The following is a 24182-nucleotide window of genomic DNA, read 5'->3' as shown; positions in this document are numbered from 1 at the left end:
AAAAAAAAAAAAAAAAAAAAAAAAAGAAAAAGAAAAAGAAAAAATTTTCTAGCCCAATCGTTCCTGCGGAAAGACAGGAACATTTGGTTCACATAGCTGCAAATAAGTTAAGGAGATTGATATTGCTCAGTAGAATGTGGAGAAGACTGTGGGAAAAGAGTATGCTTTCCTTGTCATCCTCTATCAAGCTTTGTAAGAGTCAACCACCTCCTGCACCAGCCAGCTCAACTTCTCAGAGCAATGCAGAAGTTGCGCTCTCCCTCCTGAAAGATCTTTCTCTTAGCAAAAGAGGAGTGGGAAAAATTAAGACAATGTTGCAGCCTTAAACTCTCCAGACTAAACACAAGCTGATTTAATGGACATGGCATCTTGCCACCAAGGCAATACACTCTGCAAGTCAACAGATTATGTTCAGCAATCGCACCCTGTTACGCATTCACGCTAATAGTAATAGCTTGTACTTAAAAATGTAATTTAATATCAACCTCTCATAAAAGCGGAGAATTAGATAATATATGTATTTTGGAAGGGAAAAAAAAAAAAAAAGGCAGGTTCCCAATATGCATTTTTGATGAGTTAGATCTTCTGCAGAAAGTATTTACTGAAGATCTATGGTCCAAACAGATCCAAATTTAACAATGGAATTATAAAAAGCATGAAAAAAAGAACCACTGATTCAGCAACATATTGACAGGATAATGTTTCAACTATTTCTCAAATTTTTCACACTGCTGAGATTACAAAGATGTAAATTTCAGTTTTGATTTTATTAATCTGTGCTTCCATATCTCCAAGACAATTTTAGAATACAGTTTCTGAGGGATAATACCTAATATACAAATGCTACCATTTCCTTTCCACGTGTATAGCATTCCAGAATGACTACAGAGTGTCAAGAATATCCTTCTGACTTAATCCTTCCTGTGACTTGATCTCAGCAAGACAGAAAAGTTTTTAAAAGGCAAAACTGTAGATTGTCTGTCCTATTTGCACTTTATTGTTGCATTGTACGTTGTCTGTTGAACTATTTTACTTAAGGTTTAATATTCTGCAGTAATGGAAGTGAATATTGTGCATTTGTTTCTTAAATTATTATTAAGTTTGTATTTATTTTTCTTACCAGGACATCTCTACCTCAGACTATATCTGCTGAAAATACTGACCTGGTTATCAATGGTATATTTTAACTACGCTGCACTTCACTGGTGCAAATTCAAACAAAACATCGCTAAGAAATGATTTAAAGTTTATTTAGAGTCTATTCAATTTTGAAGACTTAAGAAAATCATGAGAGCTTAAATGCTGTATAGACTATCCAATTCTATAGATTTTCAGTTTGAAATAAATAAAATTTGGTTTATACAGATATCATGGAAATTTTCATGTTTTAGATTTAGGTGTTTAAATAGAGGATTGTACACTAACTGCAGAATTCTTTACTACTTGTACTGCAGAAACAAAAAATTAATGTCCATTAATCTCACGTATGATCTTCTAATTCTGCCTTGAAAGAGAAAAGCTAGTACTAACAAAAAAGGATTTTGTTAAAAACTTGATTTTGGACTGGACACTTCAAGTATTTATGCTCATATTTAACACATTATTTTCCTGGCATAAGATCATATATTGAGATGGCATACATGCTTCCTTGATTTTTTGTATTCTATGGCATTCAGAATTCTAATTTCATTTACTTATCCTTTAACTGATTCCTCTTCGAAGTCAAAAATACATTAAAAAAAAAAAAAAAAAAAAAAGCCACCTGTGAATAAAAGTGAATTACTGAATTACAAAGAAATCGTACCACTTTGGAGGCACTAAAAATGTTTAGATTGTTCCACTGGGCCAAGAAATCAAGTAGCAAAGTAGAATATTTTCTCTTTTTGAAAGAGAAAGAGCGGGACAACAAAATTACTCACCATGATCTTGGTCAGGAGCTTCCAGGTTGTACCCATAGCCTAGAAGGGTGCGGACTGCTTCCCGAAGGCTGTCTTTGTTTGACTTCTTTGTTCGATCATCCAAAAGGGCATAAGGTACAAGGCGAGGATTTCGTCGATTTTTCACATCCTGCATAAGTACGAAAAAATCAATTCAATTCCAGGAACTGTGCCTTCTCATATATATAAAATTGTACTACAGCAGTAGTATAAAAATCACTATTTATACCAACTGCCATCATGATATTTATATACAGTAAGGACACTAAGAAGTTGCAATGGCCTAGAAATTAGTAACAACTGTGAATTTACTCAAAAACCAAATAAAACAAATATGAAGGAAATGGCTTATGCTGCTTTCCACTAAAGAAATTGCTTAGAGGAAAACAAACGAAAACAAGAACATGGAGAAATGCAAAGACTGCAGTGAGCGAAAAGCCGAACAAATTATCTTTTATTCACTATTTAAGAAGCAGCTACTACAAGAAGTCAGTACCTCATTAAAGCTCAGAGATAAAGTATTAGCACAAATATATAGGGTTTGGTTTTGATTATAGAACAAAACAAGATATAAAACAAAACAACAAAAAAGATAAACAAGATAGAAACAAAATAAAATCTAAACTTTTAAAATATAAACATACACAATACTATTTAGTAAACAATAAAACAGAAAATAAACTCATGCCTTTGTATGTCAAATATTTACTTTTCCAAAATAAAGGTTCTTATAAGGATATGATTAATGTTTTTATGTTCTGCACAACTTTTATAATAGGTAATTAACAAACTAACCTCCAACTGAAATTACTATACTAGTAAAATTTGAAATTTGCATTTTAGGTTTTATTAACTAACAGGGATTAGGTTTTCCTCAGTTCAAAATTATTCTATTTGAAAACACTGTTCTACTGGATTACATGCATGACTTACAACATTCTTAGTGACTAATACAATTGTTCACATGCCTATAATTTATTTTCATGTCCTGACAGAAACTATACAAATAGCTATGTTATTTGTAATGTCTTTTTTTTGTTTTGTTTTTTTAATTAGATATGTCAAAAATAATTGTTTACTTGGATACAAAGACCAAATATATATGGAGAAATCTACGCTTGGTTGGACTTATTGAGAACTGCAAAAATATTGTCTATTTCTTTCAGGAAACAGTGCCTGTAGTACCTTCCATCTTTTATATCATTACAGTTCTATTGTTAAGAATGTATGTGGTCTTCATTCCACCTGTATTTGCACAGAGATAATGATTTATGTATTTTGAAAAATACTTTCAGACATCTTGTGTTCTCTTTGTAATGCTCAGATACAAGGCTATCTGCCTTTGGGTTCATTATGGTGAGTAAATACTGAAGTGCAGTTATCACAGAATGCTTGATGAAATCTTCTAACAGTGAATTTCATTCTTGGTAAAGAAACATCATAGGATAGACACTACTTGTGTGCTGAAAAGCAAACAAGAAGATAGTGTCTTAGGAATGTATTATTTCTAAGCACTATGCCATACCAGTTCTAGTTATATTTAATGGGATTAAAAATGTCAGGGTGAACAGATAAATAATTTAAGGGGACTTCTTCCCATGCTTATTCAAAACAGTTTTAATTTGACATTCCCCTTTTTCCAATATTTTTTTTGGTAGATCTGGAAAAGGGATGCTTACAAAACAGAAATGACCAAAAAGTGTTCATGTAAATGTTGTAAGAAATTATTACTTCCCATGAACATTGGAGGTGTAGCATCATGGTTTTAATTATTGGTCTCGGAAAGGTTATAAAAGAAAAAATAAGTTTCCTCTGAAGCACTCTGCTCAAAAAAGCATTATGAAAAACTTTCTTTAATATGAATCAGAAATAACTAGAAAAACATTTATAACACTTCTTATCTATGATATAGAGTGCAATTAGAATAATGACCTGGTAGTTACCATAACGATAATTAATTCACATTAACATATGGGCAATCAGCAGATAACAATGTATGACAACAAAACATAGCACCAGCCCCTTCAAAATGCCTAAGCACAAACTTATAGTAAGCAAAAAGAAAGCAGGAAGAAATCACAAATATTAAACACACTCAATTTTATAGATTCTCTTCTTTACATCTAACCTTATATAACATTGTGATCTTTTCCAACAATTCACAACTCTGGCAGCTTCTTGAAGTATGAATATTAGTAGGGATTGTTCTTTTAATAATTTTCCTCTTTATTTTCTATTTAAATTTTGTACATCTATATGTTGAATGTTATATTTACCGTTGAACTAAGAACTGTTATACTCATCATAATCTTTGGTACTTATGATCTTCTGAACTGCTGTAGATTAAGTGCAGCAGATGAAGAGAATGGATCCTACACAGTGATTGAGGGTTTTACAGTAACAATGTAGTCATCAAGAAAGCTCATTAACTAAAAGTGATGGATTTTTTCAGTACACTGGCAACACGTACATAGACTTAAAACTGCCAGGTAATGAATGCTGATGCAAAATGTTTCACAGAGGAAACACACTGGGAAGTGCAGAACTTCATTCATTTAATAACTGAATATGAGTACATGATGTGTAGATAACTAATTTAGGGCAAACTGCAGCTCGCAAAGACAGATGTCATGTTAAAGACAAACAGTTGCAGAGTCCGTACAGTCCAGATAATCAGAATAAAAGGTGCAAAAAGACACAAAAACATATAAAATGTGCCTATCAAAGTTAAGAAAACATTGAAAAATAAAAACATGGATTAGGAAGAGTTTGGGGGGAAAAAAAAGACCATAATTTTATGAGATTGTTATTTTCATGATTCAAAGAATTAGAGCTGTATAGGTAAATATTCTGTGTGGTATTTAAATGATTTTGTTCCCTTAATGACATCTGTTAAATTATAAGCTCAATGCATTTCACCACATATTCAAGTGAGAGACAGATATGTAGTTACTTTCCAAGCTTCATTTGCACCATTAGAAGCCCTCACTTCATAGCTGCAATTTGCTATCATGTCTGCGGATCTTGCACCTCCATAAAGATTTTTGAGCAACTGCAACAATAACTGCTACTCGTGAACTTGTCAGCAGACTGTCAGAAATGCAGCTCAGTAAGCCAGTGTATGGATGTGAGGTATATACACTGTAAACTGGATCATTTATGTGCATCATACACTTCTTATCTGCCTATACAGTGGTCTGCTTCTCTGCATTTATCAAGACAGTTCACCTTTAACCATAAACCCTGAAATAATAACTTTAAAAAAAAAACTTCATAGGAGAAAAAGGAGAAAAATAATTAAGTCTTGGTACTTATTAAGTCATTTCAAGCCTCAGTGTTATTAGAACTCAAAAGCACTCTAAAGTCCTCACAAAACCACATTCATGCCAATGCTAAAAAAAAAAAAAAAAAAAAAAATACCCTAAATGTATCTACCCAAAGAAGAAATTGTGTTACTAAACTCGCATTCTAGGAGCTCAGCTCTGCTCTTAGAAGTGTGTGTATCCTTGCAAGTAGAACAGCTTCTATCACCCTCACTGAGGACTGTACCCATACAGAATGCCTGGGAGGATGTGCCCTTATTATAAACAGGAAGAACTAATGCCTCATTATAAATAATGTAAAATTTGAAAATGATGTAACACAAATGGTTTTTGAAAAGACAAGATGCCTCTTCAGGTACTTTCAATGACAAAACAAGAGACATGCTTTGAACTTGCAATTTTTCCCCATACATCTATTTCTTCTAGCAAAAACGCACTTCTCTTAGTTGCAGAACAAGATATCCTGGGAAGACCAGCTCCAAATCAGACAGTGAACTCACATGTCTTCTAGAGAAATCTAAAGAAAGTAATATCCTGACTTAAAAAGAATCTTTTACATTGCAATTTGCATCAAAGAGGAAACTGAGTTGACAACATCATCCTGATTAATTGCCCCAGGACAAGGATAACATTTTTAAGCAGCTTCACACAGTGGGAAGAATTTTTTAGGTTGCTGATTTTTACAACCAATTGTTAAAGTCAGAATTTTTAGATATGACCCCCCCAAAATCATTGTGGGGACTTAAAAATCATATATTCAGGAAGTGGGAGAGGACAGCTTTAAATTTGTTTTTATTTGTTTTCTGATCTCTGAGCTTTTCTCTTTTCTTTCCCTTTTTGCTTTACTTTTATAAATGTTGAGTTGCTCCTGTATACCCAATAGCAGTCTTATAAAAGTCAAACCATACTGTAAGCTCATGGATAAATCTACATGAGTTCTGAATGTTTTCCATACAACTATGAAGATTTATATATTCGTATTTATGACTACAAGAAGTTACACATGCATCTTTTTATTCTTTAATGCTGTTTTTCAATCAGCCTGTTATGGAAAATGTCTTATCAATGAAATAAATTAGGTAGTCAGAGAATTACAATAAGAAGAAGTAATGTCAAAATCCATACAGCTACTCTGTCCTACTGAAAAACACTTCTTTGTGATCAGTGTCACCATAGTTGTCAGTACAGTTCTGGGAACAGGATTTATTAGTTAATTTGTACTCCCTCTGCTGGCTGGCTCTGCAGCAGCAGAACAAAAACACTGCACAGTGTAGCACAAATGGCAGCTATCACTTGCAAATAAAACAATTCCTGACAGGTAGTGGTGGATTCAGAGGAAGAAAGTGTGTGGAACTTGGAAGGCATTTTCCCCTAAGATTTATATAACAGAAAAAAGTGAGTTAAATATGAACTACTTGACAGTATCTATTTTTCATATTTTATAATCCCCAAATCACAACAAACTCATGATGGAACAGACCTACTAGAACATCTAATCCATATAACGTATTTTCCAGTGATTTCTCCATCTACTTTCAAACTTCTGTAAGTTTCTTTTCCTTAGAAAACTGCTTCACAGCCCTGTGTGATCAGTTTATAGTATTATACAGCATACCATCGTGTTATTTTATTACAGTACTGTAACACATCACAGTAATTTTATGGGATGACCAAGATGTAGCCCTTAAATAAACCCTTGCTGGAGACAAGGAAAAGCACAGAGCAGTGTTGACAGCAGCTAGCATGTTGTATGTACATCAACTGAAAGAGATACATATTTGCAACTGCACCCCGAAAGAGGCAGTTTGCTATTTTGCTCTTCATTTTTGACTTCTAATGAATGATATAAATGACATTTGATATCTGGACACAGTATGCACTTTTGGAATTCAGTTCTCTGTCATTTCTGTAGAAGAAAACAAACTTCACTATTTGAAAAGAGAAAAAGAATTAAAAGCAAATCAGCAAAAATACCCCCTCCCACAGAGCACGATATCAGTAGTTTTCAAGGACATCATCTACCTGCTTACCCATACATAAGACTACTGTAATTTATCTTCCAAGCATAGGGGAGTGGAGTACGCTGTTAATCTTGCTAATCTGCTTCCTAAAGTTCACAAACATGCCTAAGATCCTTTTGCTTTTAACAACCAGTTGAAACTGTAACTATGACACAGCTCACAGCACCACTGCAGTAAATGCTCATCAGCAGTGCCCCCCTCAACACGCAAAAGCCTTCAGTTTGAATGTGTCAGATCCAAAATAAATTAGGTTATTCAAAACAGAAGTATGCAAGATTGTAAAACTGTAACCCCAATTAATCAGCTTTCCAAACCTAAATGAGACAATGTTCACAGGCTGTTAACCTTCTAATTTTTAAAATTATCTGGGTTCTTCTTTGAATGACTGTAACTGTCTTTGTTCTGATAGGGTAGAACTCTTCAATATTGATCATATATAGCTACACCCAGTAAAGAATTAGAGCAGAAGGATTTCTTTTAGTTTCTTTTAGAGCATGACCTGGTTGTTAAAAAAAATTACAGGAGGCATGGTGTAAATTACTAAGTGCATTTCTAATGTATCAAACATACTTATTTTGAGCATTTGGAGAAAGGCAGATTCTCTTTCTAGAAGCAAATTGTGCAGTGCCTCCATAAACACAGGATTAACACAATGGGATCAATATGAATTAATGTGCTCTAACTAGCTGACAACAGAGGAGAAAATTGTCATTTTAAACACTTCTCACTACTAATATTCTATCAAGAATGCTAACAGCACTTCAAACAGTCACCTTGCCTTTTTTTAAAGATGCAGAAATAGGAATGAATTTAATCCTATTTTAAGCAGAAGAGTTGTACAACAACCAAAAACTCTTCAATATCTGTATAGTAGAGAATATTACACACATTCCAGTCTGCAAAGACAAACATTGGCTCATTGTCTGCCTAAACACAAATACAGAACATGGACAATGCTGAAATGTCTTGTGGCATATATTTTGTCACATAAAGGTACTTTTATGTCAGTATAGGTAGTTTTGTCAGTATGCTTCAACTGTGATCAGTTGAAGCAAGTACCTTAAAATATATAAAATCAGATTTCTTTCATGGAAAAGCTTTGCAAACAGAATCTCTCAAAATGTTAAAATGTTTTCTGTCTCAGAAAGTCTCAAGTGTGCTGAATCGAAATGCATAAATAGAATTTTTGACAAAAGTAAAACACTGTATGTGGGTGGGAAACAGTTTACCTATAAAAGAGTGTTTTCATTTTTGGTGAAAATATGGCCAGTGCAAATCCAGGAAACCTCTTTTTTTTTTTTTTTCCCCCCAGTAGGGTGGGAAAAAAAATTTCACTGCGATATGCTGCCACATACTTATAAGCAGAAGAAACAATACCTCTCCCTATATAAAACTCAAAAATAATCACAAGAAGAATATAAAATATGACTTCTAAGGGAAAACTGATATAGCAGCTATCTCAAAAAACAATAAATTAGTCTCAGTAAAAATATGGTTTTTAAAGGAAAACAAAGACTGTGTTTTGTTGTCAACAATCCATCATCCTAAATTTTTATTCCATCCCCTTAAAACACATTCTAATATCTACCAAATATCTCTCCTACTCACTGAAACAAGAGAAGTAAAGGACTGGGACTTGAAGACTGATTTATCTGTTTTCAGTTAAATGTAGCCTTTGCCAGAAATATGTCAGCAAAGTGATTACCATAAGTTTACATTCTGCTTTTGCTGGATAAGCAAAAACATTCAAATTCCAGGATTGCTAACAATTATTTAAATGATCCCCCTACTGAAAGTCAATATTGTCTTTCCAGAAATCACACTGCGTATTAACTTCCTGCATGCAATTTTCTCACCATGAGGTATAGATAGAATACAAGAATACATGACCAATTTTTCTTTGTTTGTTCTGCTAATAAAATTCTCATATTGCTAGAAAATTTAGCAGGATTGTTTAAGTAAATATATTTTCTCTCTTGACTGACAGACTAGCATTCATTAGTTGTTTCTTTCTGCTTTTACGTACCCATTCCTCCCATTTAACAGTAAAATATCTCAATAGATAAGTGATTTTTCAAGTAATTGAAAATGGCACTGACCTGCTGGATACCATAGGTCCAACCTTGCCTGATTCGGTCTCTTGCCCATACATTGTGAGCATTCTCCGCTAGTTTATCCACCATAGCTTCTTGAGAGGGGGTCAGTTTGATGAAGCTCAGATCCATGGGAGCAGGCTTATATCCACTCAACAACTGGTAGCTGTCAAAAACAGAGAACTTGAAGTTATTTTGCAGTAAATAAAAGTAAATAGAAACTGCAAAAGTAAAGAAGCTATATGCGTGCAACACATCAATAAAAATAATTTGTCTTCTAATGTAAATAATAATACTGTACTGACATTTGTTATTTTTTCTTTAAGGTAGTTGTATCTTGATGGGACGAAGTAAATGCAGAAACAATGAAAGCTACACAAAATGATTTGCACTAAAAATGTTTTTGAAGTATTTTAGTACTTTCTCACATTAAAGGAGTAGATTCAGATGTTACATATCTATATACTTATATGAACATTAATTTATTTCCTCTGAACTCTTGTTAATAATTATTGCAGTCTGAAAACCTCCTACTGATGGAAGAAAATATTCTCTATTACATAAGAAGATGTAAAACAATAGGTTAAATGGATTACTCAAGATTACATGAAGCCTCTTTATTGTACATTTTGTTTTATAATATCTCAATCCTTAGATAACCTTTAAATCTTAGAAGCAAATATTTAAAACTGATGCGTGACTTGAGGAGTTTCCTCACTACATTTAGCTGTACTAAGAATGAAGTGTTGTTCACATTTGTGAAGTTGTTCCCACAGATTTAGTTATCTCCCACTCTGCTTACAACCAGGTTTTCTTCGGTAAAGGACACAACGCACAGACCAATTGCATGCAGCAAATAAACCAAACTTAAAGCCAAAACCTATGACACTTCAGCTGCAGGATTTATGAAATACCTCTAGCTCAAAAACCTTCAGAGTTTTCTGAATGAGGGAGACTTGCCCAGGATTCAAAAGTTTTTTCAATCTTTTAACAAGTATGCTTAGACATGTTAAAATAATAGTGACAGTAATAATAATACTGGCAACAAAACCAGAAATTTTTTAGTCTGATCAGCAGTTGAGTTCTGCCCTCATTCAAATAAAAAAATAAAAGAAAGAGAGAGAGAGAGAGAGAGAGAGAGAGAGAGAGAGAGAGAGAGAGAGAGAGAGAAAGAGAGAGAAAGAGAGAGAGAGAGAGAGAGAGAGATAGACAGATCTGGTTGCAAATCTTTGATCCTTTGCAATGAAGTTATTATGACGGCCCAGTACAGTCATTCCAAGACTTTCAAATGGTTGCTTTAAAAATTACAGCATGGCAAAATATATTGACAAGTTTGCTGTAAATATCAAATGAAAAGTTGCTGCACTAGACTCTATAAATAAAGAACCTTGTAATAATAAATAGAATGCCAGACATCTCAACAAAATCACAGAAAACCTCAACTTTGTCTACACATCAGATTGTAAGTATCTAAAAGGAAAAATATAAGCATAGGTACATATAAATTTCTAATCACCTATAAATGCATACATATATAACCAATTATCTACAAAAATAGCTACACAAAATCAAACCCAATTTGCTATAGTCATAGTGCCTAACAAAAAAAAATGCAGTTAAATTTCAACTTACTTCTTTGGAAGTTTCATTTTTTTCACTTTTTCTTCAGCACGTTCATCAGCAATTCCAACATGGCAGCCTAATGCCAGCAGGGTTCTAGAACACAAGAATCACAGACAAATTACTGCCAATGTTTCTATATCCAAAGTTGCCAGGTATGTAAACGACACCATACAACAAATAAATGAGACCTACAGAACGACAAAATAACATGGAAAAATCAACACCATCCATTTGTATAGGTAATATCCTTTATGGTGGTAAGAAAATGCCACAAGGTGTTCTCAAACATTTTAGTAAAAATATGAGATTATTTCAACACGTAATCATCATATAGTCTGCCATCTTTGCAAGGCCGCAGTTAAAAGATTCCCTGTCCTTCAAATACATATTTCTACTTTACATAGCTATTCCTATGGTTTATATATGTATTATATTGTTGCAAATCAAAACTTTTTTTATGTTACATTATTTACTCCTAAGCTGATGAAAAGAGAAAAGACAGGAAACGTCAATTGTTATTCTTGGAATGTATCTTCAGAAAGAGATGATGCTATTCTAGGATTTTAACTGGATCTGGTTTTCTTTAGGTCACACTATTAAAAAAAAGACCTGACAGTAAAATACACTCCAAGCATTACAGCAAAACAGCCATCATAATACTTAATATGGATATCTGATACTAACCCACTTCAAAAAAAAAGGTTTAAGATAGATTCAGTGTGCTATGTAGTACAGAAGTAAATACGCTGTAAAAAGGTGCAAGATTTCAATACAACTATTAACATCCTACTAAAATTTTCTAGAATTCCAGCTGCAGAGCTTCATGAAACTCACACATCTAACTGCTCATCCCGTAATGCATATTACTGTTCTATGGCAGTACACACAGAGACAGAAATAGCTCACTGTTAGTCATGTCCAAAAATAAATTGTCATGGTGTTCTTACACTGATGAGAAGCTGAACTCCACCACACCATTCTCTCTCTGCCTCCTCAAAAGACAAAAAGTGTTCAAGGGTTGAAATAAAAATGGGGAGATTACTCACCAATTACTATCATGGGTAAAACAGAACTCAGCATAGAGAGACTTAGTACCTGTGACTAACAGACTAAAAGCAAACTAAAAACAACTTCTTCCTACATCCATCTTCTCCCTCCTCCTTCTGAGCAGTACAGGAGAAAGGAGAATGGAGGTTGTGGTCTGTTCATTATACTTCGTCATCTGCTACACCTTCACAATCACTCTTTTCCCCTGCTCCAGTGTGAGCTTCCTCCCACCAGATGCTGGTATTCCCAAACTGATCCTACGTGGGCTTTCCACAGACAGCAGCTCTTCAAGAACTGTTCTAATATGGGGTTCACACCACAGTAGTCCATCCTTCACAATTTTTCCCAGTATCCAACTTAACCCTCCCCTGATGCAACTTGAAACTTTTTCCTTCCATCTGATTGCTTGATGCATTTGGGAAGAGACTGACTTTCACCACATTATAACCTTCTTCGGAGGTAGTTGTAGCGAGTGATCTGGTCTCCTCTGAATCTACTTTTCTCTAGGCTGAATGACTCCAGTTCCCTCACTCACTCTTGCTAAGTCCTCTGATCCTGATCTTTCACAGCTTCACTGCCCTTATTTAGACACACTGCAGGACTTCAATGTCTTTCCTGCAGGGAGGAGCCCAAAACTATACAAAGTATTCAAGCTTCAGCCTCACAAGAGATCAGTACAGGAAAACCACCTCTTCCTTAGACCTGCTGTACATACTATTTCTGATACAAGCCAGGCCATTGTTAGCTCCATGCGGTGCCCAGTGGCTGCAGAGGGACAGCTTCATCCTCCATAGGCTTATGCTGGGCTGCAGGGAACTTCTGCTCAGTGCCTGGAGCAACTCCTGCAGCAGTTGCCTTGGTGTATGAAGAGCTGTTTCTCTCATATTTTCTCACGCTTTTACAGGCTCAACTCTGGTCAGGAGCAGATCTGTTTTGGATCCACATGGGGCAGCTTTTGGGCTCTTCTCACACAGACCACCTCTTCAGTCCTCCCTGCTACCAAGACCTTGCCACATAATCCCAATGCAATCATCAAATTAGGCTTCATCAACTCAGAAAATTAAAACTAATTAGACTAAATTGAAGTAAACCAAACAAGATGTAAATGTTTTTCTCAAAGCTTAAATTTAGTTCTCTTTCCTCCAAACTAGACAAAAACTGTCAGAGTTGCCATTTCAGAAACACCATTAACACAATAATTTAACCATTTATGAAAATCTTGGATGGAAGAAGTGCAGGTCGGTATGCAGCTTGAATACATCACTCAGTAGGAAATATGTCAAATTATAATCTTGGAAACTGCAACTCCGTAGGTCTGACGAAAGCTTACTGTAGGCTTCAGAAGCTTGAGCAACTTACTTTAGTGTTTCAAGAGACATTTGTAAGTTATAATTTCTTTCCTGCTCCGGCAATTTTGAGAACTCCACTAAGCATGGGTGCTGTCTTTTGTTGTCATCTCTAACCTGAAAAGACAGTAAAAAAAAAATAATATATCTTTAAAACTTGCTGAAATTTCAAAACAGTTCAAAATACTAAGTACTTAAGGCTGATTTTGTCAGCATTACTCAAACTGAGTAGCATTTAAAAAAAAAAACAGGAAATCTGTACCCTCACAGTATAGTCATTCTGTTAAGGTAAGGCAGCATTTGCAATTAAATTTCAGATAGACTTCAGATTTGCAGATCTCAAGTGGAATGCATGCTGATTTGCATGTATTATATAACATATATATATAACATTATATATTATATAACATATATAACATATCGTTATCATGATAGTTCATATCAAATATGTAAAGTTCAAGGATAGAGCTTGTGTTTTGACATACAGTCATAAATATTTGAAGCAAACTGTTTGAAAAATTATATACTGAATTTGTATAAATGTTGATTAGCCTATGAATGTAAAGATTACAGAATTAAGGATAAATCTAGCCTATCTTTTTCTTCACTGAATGTTTATATTGTCAAAGTTATGTCCAGTGGTATACAAGAAGAATTCAACAACTGAGCAGTCACAAATGACTGGAACACTAATTTTCTTTTACTGCATTAACAACAGTCACCATAATTTAGAAAAACCCATATTTCTATCAACTCAAAATTTGATCAAAAATATTTTTAACCAGCACATCCTATACACAGTTTTAGCCCAATATTGTTCATAATTGGGAAAGACAACCTCAAAGGTTGAGATAGTTGAGCATTCTACTACTCTCAGACCTGCATCTTCAACCCATTAGAGTTCAGCCAACAAAATGTACTAGGACTATGTCTTACAACAAGGCTTGATTAAAAATATACTAGTTGCAAATATTAACTGATTTAAATGAAAATGTTGGTAATAAAGTTACGATTCAGGAGAAAATAATGAAGGTTGTAATTTTTTTTCCATTGCCACTTGTTTTTAGAGCTTCAGTTCAATTAATCTACAAATTTACAGATTTGAAACTAAAACACAACACACTTTAGAAATAATGAACTAAATATAAGGCAGTCACTAGTTTGCAAGTTAGTTTTTTGTAAGGTTCCAGAAACAGATCTGAGGAGATAAATCCAAGCATGCCTTCTCCCTGACAGCCAGAATATGTGGTGTTTTTATTCACTCAACAAATGACAGCTGCACTACAGAGATGGTATCGCCTCTGCAGCTTTCAACAGAGAAAGTCAGCCAACAAGATACCAAAAGTTAACCTGTTTCACTTCACCAGGTGTAGGCTGGAGAACACCTCAAGAGTTCTACCCATAGCATGGTATGTCGTGAAGAAAAGTTCAACACAGGAGAGGACATCACAACCCTACAGAAATGCTTTTGTGACTCCTTTAGCTCTCAAAAACAATTTTTAGTTTAACAGATCTTGAGGAGAGGTAAGCCTATTCATGCAGTCCTGTGCTTCTGTAACAACTGGCAATATCTACTGCTATCTCGTTCCACATGCAGTTAACTGTACTCTTGGAGTATCCTTTTTGAAGACACAGAAAATCATCACAGAAATAAGCATCTTCCATTTTAATGGAGTTTAAAAATATATGTTCTTTTCCAGTGTTGCCAGACTTCTCAATTTCACACCCTTTCCAATGGTAGTGGCCATTTCACACCCTTTCCAATAGCGGCTATTATTCCAGTTAACCAGCTTGAGACAAAGTTGGTACTTAAGAAGCAGAAGGCTCAGCATTTATTCCTTTGAGCAGCGTGAAAGTAACACACCAAAGCTAGTCTTTGAGAATGCGCTGCAGTCCTCAACTACATTTTTCTCTTTGTTCTGTAATTAGAAATAGTAATTTGATTTGCTCCTGCAATCACACTTCTTAAGCAGCTTCAGAACTATTACAGAAGTATGCAGTCATGGGCACCTCTGTTGTACAAGTAGACAAGAAAATCGAACACTCAGCAAACAGAAACTAGAACACCATATTATCAGACTGTCTGTACTTCACAACTAGGTCAGCAGCAGTTCCACGGCTTCAAGCTATAATAACAAGCTACTGCCACAGAGCAGATCCTCATAGTACTTAATAAAGAGTGGAAATATATTTTTTGCCATGAAAATGGTTTTAACATATTAAAATAATGTAGTTATGCATTATTTCTGTAGGTATTCATAGTATAAATATAATTATATCCACTTTTACTATTTGAGTTCTAATTTTTTATTCAATGTGTTTTCTGTATTCTGGTGAATAATACCGTGGTTTGAATGGCGTACACTCTGTACAGAAAACAAAGGACGTGGAGTGCCACTGACAGCATTTCAGCACACAATCTATTTAAAACGATGTTTAGATTGCTCCAAAATAATGCCTTCTATTCATTTCCACTGAATCTACAACAACTACAAAGAGCATAATAACACTATTCTCAACTAAATTCTCAACTAAAAAACACTATTTTACAAAATATTAATGCAGATGAGCTGATCAAGACCTGCTTCATTACGTGGTGTGACAGCTGTATATAGCTGTTCAGAAAGTGGCTCATCTTTCACATCACTGTTGCCACTGCTGAAATGCACCACTCATAGCCTCACCATGTTCACATCCACTCTTTGATCTCCGTGAACATTCAGCAAGTGCTGATGAATGTCAGTGCATGCAGTTTTTTCCACACGCAGGAATTCAATTTCACACCTTTATTTCATATGCTGTCCCATGCCAGACACCATTTTGCCAGATTGCGCCTCTGCTGCCATCTGTCACATGGCAACAAAATTTAATGGAATATTGGTGGGAAGGGTTCAACCTCTACTGCCATACCACCAACATCCACCTCTGATGCTGTAGGTCAACTTCATAAAATAGGAGGCGTTACTTTTAGAGAAGCCCTTAAAATTTCAAGGACCATAAGTTCACCATTTATATTAATCTTTATAGTTGTAAAATGAAAGTTATTGCAAAAATACCATTGTTGATAATTCTTGATCAATTATAATTCTGCTGGTAAATAGGATGTTAAAATTATAAAACCATTTTTTTTTCCAAATCAGTGAATACAAAAGGGGTTTTCAATTATTTCAACTGCTGGATCACTGCTGGATTTCTCAATGAAACTGTACCATCAAACTAGGTATAACTTGTTCTCAATAATTTTGCCTGATCTATTATTCACCTACAGAATCCGATTATATGTTTAAAAAGAAAGTCAATAGCACATAAACTGGCATATAAATTCTGCCTTTCAAGGAATTAATATAGCACAGAAACATATCACTTGCTTTGCATATTGCATTTGTTTTTTTTTTTTTGTTTTTTTTTTTTTTTAACTGTAAATGTCTTAGAAGGAAAAACATTAGAGCATCCTGAAAATAAAACTGCTATCTGTGCAATACCTAAAATATCTGTCATAATACCTAAAAAAAAAAAAAAAAAAATTATAATATTGACACACAAACGCTATATGTTAGAGCAGGAAACCAAAATGTTGTCATCTTCAAGCCTTACCTTATTGATAAAGTCTCTGTAATTTCAAGTTCTACACATTAATTAAACATGAGTATCCACAGAGTAAACATGAAGATTGATCATTCATAATTGGAATTTATTTTCTATTTATCATATTCTATTTTTCAGTTTTACGTTTTTAATAACAATATCTAAATTAGACATTACTATTCATTCAAGTTCATTTAATCTTATAAAAAAAACAAGTCACACTCCTTTCTAATGCTACTAACACATTTTTTCATTTTCATCTAAGCACACAGTAATTATCAAATTGAACAGCAGACAGCTGTTTATGCTTTCATTTGAAAAATATTTACAACCTCAATGGGATATTTTTCTGCACTTGATGAAATTAATGTTCTTTGGACAGGCAATACAAGCAATTAAACTGTCAAGCAACTTGTTCTAAACATTTAGCTAACAAAACAAGAAGCTTCCTTTAGCAGACACTAAAAATGTTACTTACAAATTTCTTCCAAGACCTACAGTAATCTACATCAATAAAAAGTCTAAGAATAGCCTCCAATTAGGAGAACCACTTTAGTTCTAAATTAGCGTAGCTAATTTCAATATTGGATCTCATTTTTATTCTGATTTCCAAAATTAATAGAATTACCAGCCTAGTGTATACCTTGCCTAAAATACCTTGCCTCAGTACTCAGTAACTGTAACGCATCAACTCAGGTAACCAAAGTTAGCTACAGTGCTTAAACTGATAAAAACACATGTGAAAAACCAAAATGATTAAAAAGTCAGTCTCCAGGAGACAATTAGCATATATTTTGTGACATTCCCAGTTGAACATACTGAACTGCAGAACAGTAAAGCCAGGGAAAGCAAGCAGAACATCTTAAAAGTTTCAACACCCTGTTTCGTATTGCACATAATTACATTTATTGTTGCTTGACTCAATACTATTTATATAACTAAGTGAAAATAGCATTCAAAATTACAGGCAGATCCTTGATGGTAAGTATTGGAACACTGAAAGTATTTGCAATTTATTTCACAGCTGATGTGACTATCCCACAGTGACTACACTTTGTCACATTAACTTTTGATGTTGTTCTTTTGATGTGGTGGGGAAGGCAAACAAACAAAAAAACAAATAAACATCAACAAATCTCTATTAATCAAATCTTTTAAAGTATTTCAGCATGCTACACCAAATACAATACCTATGCCCAGCCATGTAAGATGACCAATGTATATATTTAAGCAAAATACTATACTGTTTCTGTACTTGCACATATCTAACCTTTACTGGATGATTTTATGTTCTCCACAACAATACTTCACAAGCAATAACAACTGGAATCCAAATAGCTAACCTACAGATTTTTAAAAAATATATTTTTATAATTGATTAAAAAAAAAAATAATCAACAAACTGAATTGCATTTTGCAACAAAGCCAGAAGTAACAGAAATTGCTTAGTCATACTCCATGAAAAGAGTTTAATGCACGTATTAGCCTGAAAAGTAGGAGACATGGATGGAAGGAAGTACATTTAATGGTATTTCCCATCCTCAGAAAATACAAAATATTTATTTTTCATGGATATATTATGTTTGGAACTTTTGAAAGATGTCAGACTGTTCGTGCAAAGAGAACCAAGAATCATGGTTTTTATTGACTTACACTACCAGACAACTAAATGTCTTGCCCAAAATCAAAAATAAGGTGTAAAACCTACTATATGCTTTCTGTGCCATTAGACTGGTAGAAAATGTGAGCAGCAAACAACTTTAACCTCAGAATTTTTATTCTACAATATACAAATTTGGTTATATAACTGCTGTTGATTTTCCTACTGTCTTGCAGTGGAAAGGGTCTAAAATCTTAATAACCTTGGAAAGATAATAAAAATAAATCAGTCCCATTAGCACACTGAAACTGATTTGCTAAGCAATATCACATAATTAACAGAAAATTAATAAAGAAGGTACGTACTGGTCCGTACTGCCAGCCCAGTTCAATCTTATTCATAACCCAAAGTTCATGGATGTTCTCTGCTAACTTTTCTCTAATTCTTTCCAAGTGGGGAGGCAAAACAATCTAAAGAGAGAAAAGAAAAAGATGTTATTACAAAGAAGTTGCTCAACAGAGCAACAGACCTCCACAGTTGTCAAACTTGATATAAGTCACATCCCTCAACTAATCCTGAATAATCATTCATTCTTATCGATATGTAGGACAAACAATAATAACAATAAAACAATCAATAATAAAATAAACAATCGTTCCTAAAGTGAGACAAAATTCTTAGATCAAGAAATACCCTAATCTACAAATCCCAAAGTTTGACCAGCAAAGGAAAACAGTTTTAATTCGAATAGCTTCAAATGTCACAGAACACATTCATGACAGCTGTCTATAAACGACTCAAACTAAGGATACTTCTCAGATTAAAAAAAATAAAAATAAAAAAATAAAAAAATAAAAAAAAAGTAAAAATCTGAATAACAGTTATTTTCTTCAGAATGCTTCAGACAAATATAAAAGTTTGAGAAGTGCACCTCAATAGAAAAAGAGAGACTGGGACATCACCTCCAAACTTTGCAGTTGGATGTTGTCTCAAAATAAAAAGAGACCCTAAATACAAAGCTCTATAAATGATCACAGCGTTACCTTATTTGTAATTAACAATAACCCTAAGGACACATGCAGAATCTTGTATTTATCAATTTCCTTTGTTTCAGGGACAGGTTCCTAAACATGTTAAAACATGATAACAAAAATTTGACCTTGTCCAAAAATTCTATTACCAAGAACTCTGGTCAAATTTAAGAACAACTATGAGAAAAAACTTAGAAATACAACTTCAGAGCCGTTTCCTGAGTACAGTGAGTTTAATGCCACTCTCAGTAACCTACAAGGACAGCAAAGGAAAAGGACTGAAGCTGGTCTTAAATCAAAACCTTCAGTAATTTTAAATAAGCTGTTATAAAAATTTCTAGTGACAGGACAGTGGCAAACGACAAAGCATGAAATTAAAATACTCTTTTTTTACATACTCTAATATTAAAGATAAAACAGTCTTCATTGCAGTGTCTGTGAACTGAAAATATATTTGAGTACTACAAGAACTTCACAGAACCTTTGACTTCTTTCCATTTTTCAATTTCTAGCTGTGTAATGCATCAAACAAATTCTGAGAAAAAAAAAATTGAGACATTTAAATTCAGTCCAATGAGAAATAACATAGATCTATAATATCTGTGTTTGGGAAACAAAGTGCAATCTTTTAGTTTCAATACCTGGCTAGTATCTACAGGAACTGGGGTGAAAGCTGCTTGTGACAGATTGAGAGTGGGACCCAGAAGATCTCTTGTATAGCTTCGATCCTGCTTGTACTCTCGGCTATGCTCCACTTTCAGTTTCTCTTTTGGTAGAACAGCTTCAAAGCAAGGGGCATATCCAGGTGGAGGAAGGAACTTGAATTCTCCATGACGACCTCCAAGCAAGAAGCGTACCCTGTAAAAGCAGAGTTAATTTAGATAATTGGAACACTTCTGGTGTCAAACCTAATCAGTTTGTCAGCTTCACAACTACTGAGTGCTACTGGGAAAAAATAAAAAAATAAAAGCTTATTTGCACTGTTTGTGTTCACACTCCAGTAGTGTTGGAGTAGCAAGTGCAAAAAATGTGAGGAAAACTAAATATTTTTCTTCATTTTGGTTCATTTTCACTTCAATAAAAGCATTCTAAGTGAGGCTGAGATTACAACCTACAGCAATCAATCAGCAACCACTCAAGTTTCTCCAGTGGGAATTCTCAATTCCCTACAATTTGAGAAATGAGCCTGGAAATCTAGCAGAATATGACTTTTCCTTTTCTCACACAGAAAAGGAAATGCTTAGAATGCAATACAACACCCCTATTTTCTTCACTAAAACATGCACCTGTCATTTTAGTAGAAACTTAGGAGGAAGAATTCTTTACTCATTACAAATTTGACTTTTTTTTTATTATGAACAAATTCATTCTTTTTTTTTTTTTGTGATTGAAAAATTTAGTGAATGAAATCATGTACATTTCCAAACAAAAGAAATCAAAAGCAAAAAAAACAGAAACCCCAGCCTTGCAACAGAATCATGTGTCCTCTTTTATATTCGCTATGTGTTTTCTAAAACCGTTATTAGTACAGATCTAAACATTTTCCAAAAGCAGACAAAGCATGTGAATAGTATCTGTCAAATGTTTTTTTTATTAGGAAGGTAAAGCATGCAGGTGCACAGTTTTGCATTTCATGGCATTTACTTCTATAATTTTACTACCTTATCATCCATAACTGTATTATGCATGGCAAAGACTAAAGAAGTGTACTTTGCATCTGGAATGAGATGCTAGTTCTTTGCTTCTATACTGTTTACCACAGTTTCTGAATGATCTCTAACAAAGCATTGCTTTCCATCCAGCAGAAACCAACTTTCACCCTCCACTTTCATCAGTTCTGCTCAAGTCAGGTCTCCTGCTGGAACTTCATGCAATCTTTTTTAATACTACTGTCTCAAACTACTGAAAAAATGAAAGTAGAAATTCAGCACCTCAAGCGGGACTTGAAATTTTACAGCAAATCAGAACAACAATCAGAGTATGGATTGACTGAATTTCTGTTAGTCCATTCTGTTGAAAAGAAAGCATACCAACATTTCTTAAGGTCAGTGCTAATAGTATACTTGCTTCTAACAATTGCCTCAGGGCAAACATTTTTAATATAGATGATCATTTTTTATCTTCCCATATAGGTTTAATGCTATTCATAAAGTTAATATCTATCTACGGGCATTGTAGTGAAGATAAAACTTTGAGTCCTATTTGCAATCCACTTGAATAAACTGATTCAAGTGATGAAAAACAACAGATGCACTATCTCTTCAGGATTCCTTTGTAGTTTCAATAGCTAAGAATTGTAGCTGTGCCAAAGAAGCAGATGTCAGAAAGGGAAATGAGAGTGAAGACAACCAGAGAAATAATTTTGTATATTAACATCTAATGAAAACAAGAATCCCAGGAAAAAACAGACTTGATACTAACTTTATTCCTGCAGAGAAGCTGACAACTGGGAAGAAAAGGCCATCTATATTGAAATTCTCAAACATTCCTTGAACTGGCTGTCCATTTATCCGAAAAGAGATGCTGGGGGCACTCAGATCCAAACAACAACTAATAACATCTTCAGTTCTTAACAGATGTTGGTTTGGAGAATTTACTGTTCGAGCTACACAGCCTATAGATATAAAGGAGATACATTTAGAAAAGCTTCTGAGAATTATATAGGTGTTCACAACAGACTAGAAATAAGAGAAAGAAAGCAATAGAGAGCACGTGTTAATTCACAGATATTTACATCTGTGACATCTGATAACATCTGATTTTAAGATCTGAATTTTAAGCTTGCAATATGATGAAGAAAAGCATACAAAGGCATCTGCAAAAAGCATGAAGCTATTTTAATCATAAGAGATTAAAACAAAATAATAGTTAATGTAAGTGAAAACATTGATACAAACAATATAAACAAAAACTAAATTTCATTACCCACAAGCAGTATAAGTGCAAACTGCAAAACAAATATTGTGTAACATGAAATCTAGCACACTTAGCTAAAGAATACATTATTCAATATAAAGAATAAATTTTACTTGAAATTATTTAAGAAAAGCGAGTTTTTTTTTTGCTATTATAAGCCAGACCACAGTACTCTTGCAAATCTGTTTAAGATGATACCACAAAGATTCATAATCAAACCCTGAAACAGCATTTTTCCAGCATATATCAAAGATAACGCCAATTTTGAAGCATTCAAAATTCACCAATATGTGTATTTTTCTCTAATATGTGTGGTATTCATTCTGAATGATCATTTTATCTTGCATCAAATTACATTTACATAAGTACACCTGCTTCCTAGGAGAAATAAACTAGAGAAGAATGCAGAAATTAGAAATCACCATTTCTGAAATTTACTACCATCCACAACAACAAAACAAAAACAACATTGAAGTTGTATTAAAATAGCTCTAGACATGTTTTCCAAAGACAAGTTAAGCAATGTCTGAATGAGATAAACAACAATGAATAGTGAGAACACACCCCTGAGTTTTTAACTGTGTTCCCCGCTATTTGTAAACATAAAAGACTAACCTAAAACCTAAAATACCTAAATGCCTAAAGATAGGCATTTTTAGCTGAACACAAAAAAAATGGTCCAACATATTCTCTTTCTGATCCTAGACGACTTTTCAGTAGGTGTAGAAACAGCACCTCCTATTCTGCAGGGTCCCTCAGGAAATGGGTTTCTGGGAGGATTGGTTCCCAGAATCATGCCTATCTGCTAAGTCTTCCCCAAAACAACAGAACTTATAAGCATCCTGTTGAACATCCCATGCATTTAATTTCAGCATAAATCTATTAAGCCTGGCTCTGAATTTCTAGGAAAATCAGTTCCCACTCATACAGGCAGCTGTCCATAGTTTTCATGATTTCATTCAGTCAGCAGTATAGTTAAGGAAGAAAAGTATTTTCACGTACTCATGCTACTTTCATCTATCCCTTACAAGATTATATCCCTTCCCTCTACGCCTTTGTTCATTTGCTTTAAAAGTAATCTGTCCTGTGAACAAGGGCTGGGAAACCTGGAAGATACCTCATAAACTGAGAAATTTACACAGAACATTGCTGAACAATGTAAAAGTCACAGTGTAAGAACTGTCTCACAAAGGAACTATCTTCTACCAGTTCTACATCCAAAAGCTCACAGATCGCTGTAGAGAATAGCAGATAAAAACATCACAACAGTCAAGTGCTAGTTTTCAAATTTCAAAGCAGAGAAAATTATTTTTTTATGGCAAGAATAACTAAACACTAAAAGAACTATTAGTGAAAAGAGTAACTACTTTATTTCCTTAAGCTGTTCAACTTGAGACCAGATGCCTTTTTAGATATTAGAATTTAGCCAAACATAAGGTATTGGGTTCAGTGAAAGACTGACTGGCAAAATAAACATATAAATTTATTTGACTTTATATACAGTCAGACAAAATTGTCTAAGCACCTTTTCAAGTATTAGGCATAATAAAATTCTATGAGTTCTACATCTTTGTATCTTTGACTAAGGAAATAAACATAAATTAAATAAATATGACTCTGAAAAAGGCCTATCCAGAACAGCCCCTCAGAGAGTTGTTGT

General features: G+C 34.0%; 1 protein-coding gene across 1 annotated transcript in view; it reads right to left on the bottom strand.

Moving 5' to 3' along the window:
* RYR2 (ryanodine receptor 2) overlaps nt 1–24182 on the bottom strand; it is a 340802-nt gene that overhangs the window by 140504 nt on the left and 176116 nt on the right. The window contains exons 22-28 of the mRNA XM_042817920.1: nt 22028–22220; nt 20248–20464; nt 18941–19045; nt 13404–13507; nt 11007–11090; nt 9381–9540; nt 1920–2067 (exon numbers count right to left, since the gene is read on the bottom strand). Of these exons, the coding sequence (XP_042673854.1) occupies nt 1920–2067; nt 9381–9540; nt 11007–11090; nt 13404–13507; nt 18941–19045; nt 20248–20464; nt 22028–22220 (1011 nt within the window). The remainder of the gene's footprint in view (nt 1–1919; nt 2068–9380; nt 9541–11006; nt 11091–13403; nt 13508–18940; nt 19046–20247; nt 20465–22027; nt 22221–24182) is intronic.

Source organism: Centrocercus urophasianus, unplaced genomic scaffold, assembly GCF_019232065.1.
Source record: "Centrocercus urophasianus isolate 14NV4802_14NV808 unplaced genomic scaffold, USGS_Curo_1.0 seq_10, whole genome shotgun sequence".
NCBI classification, from domain to species: Eukaryota; Metazoa; Chordata; class Aves; order Galliformes; family Phasianidae; genus Centrocercus; species Centrocercus urophasianus.
The sequence above is the reverse complement of the archived record's forward strand: the minus strand, read 5'-3'. Positions and strand labels throughout refer to the sequence as shown.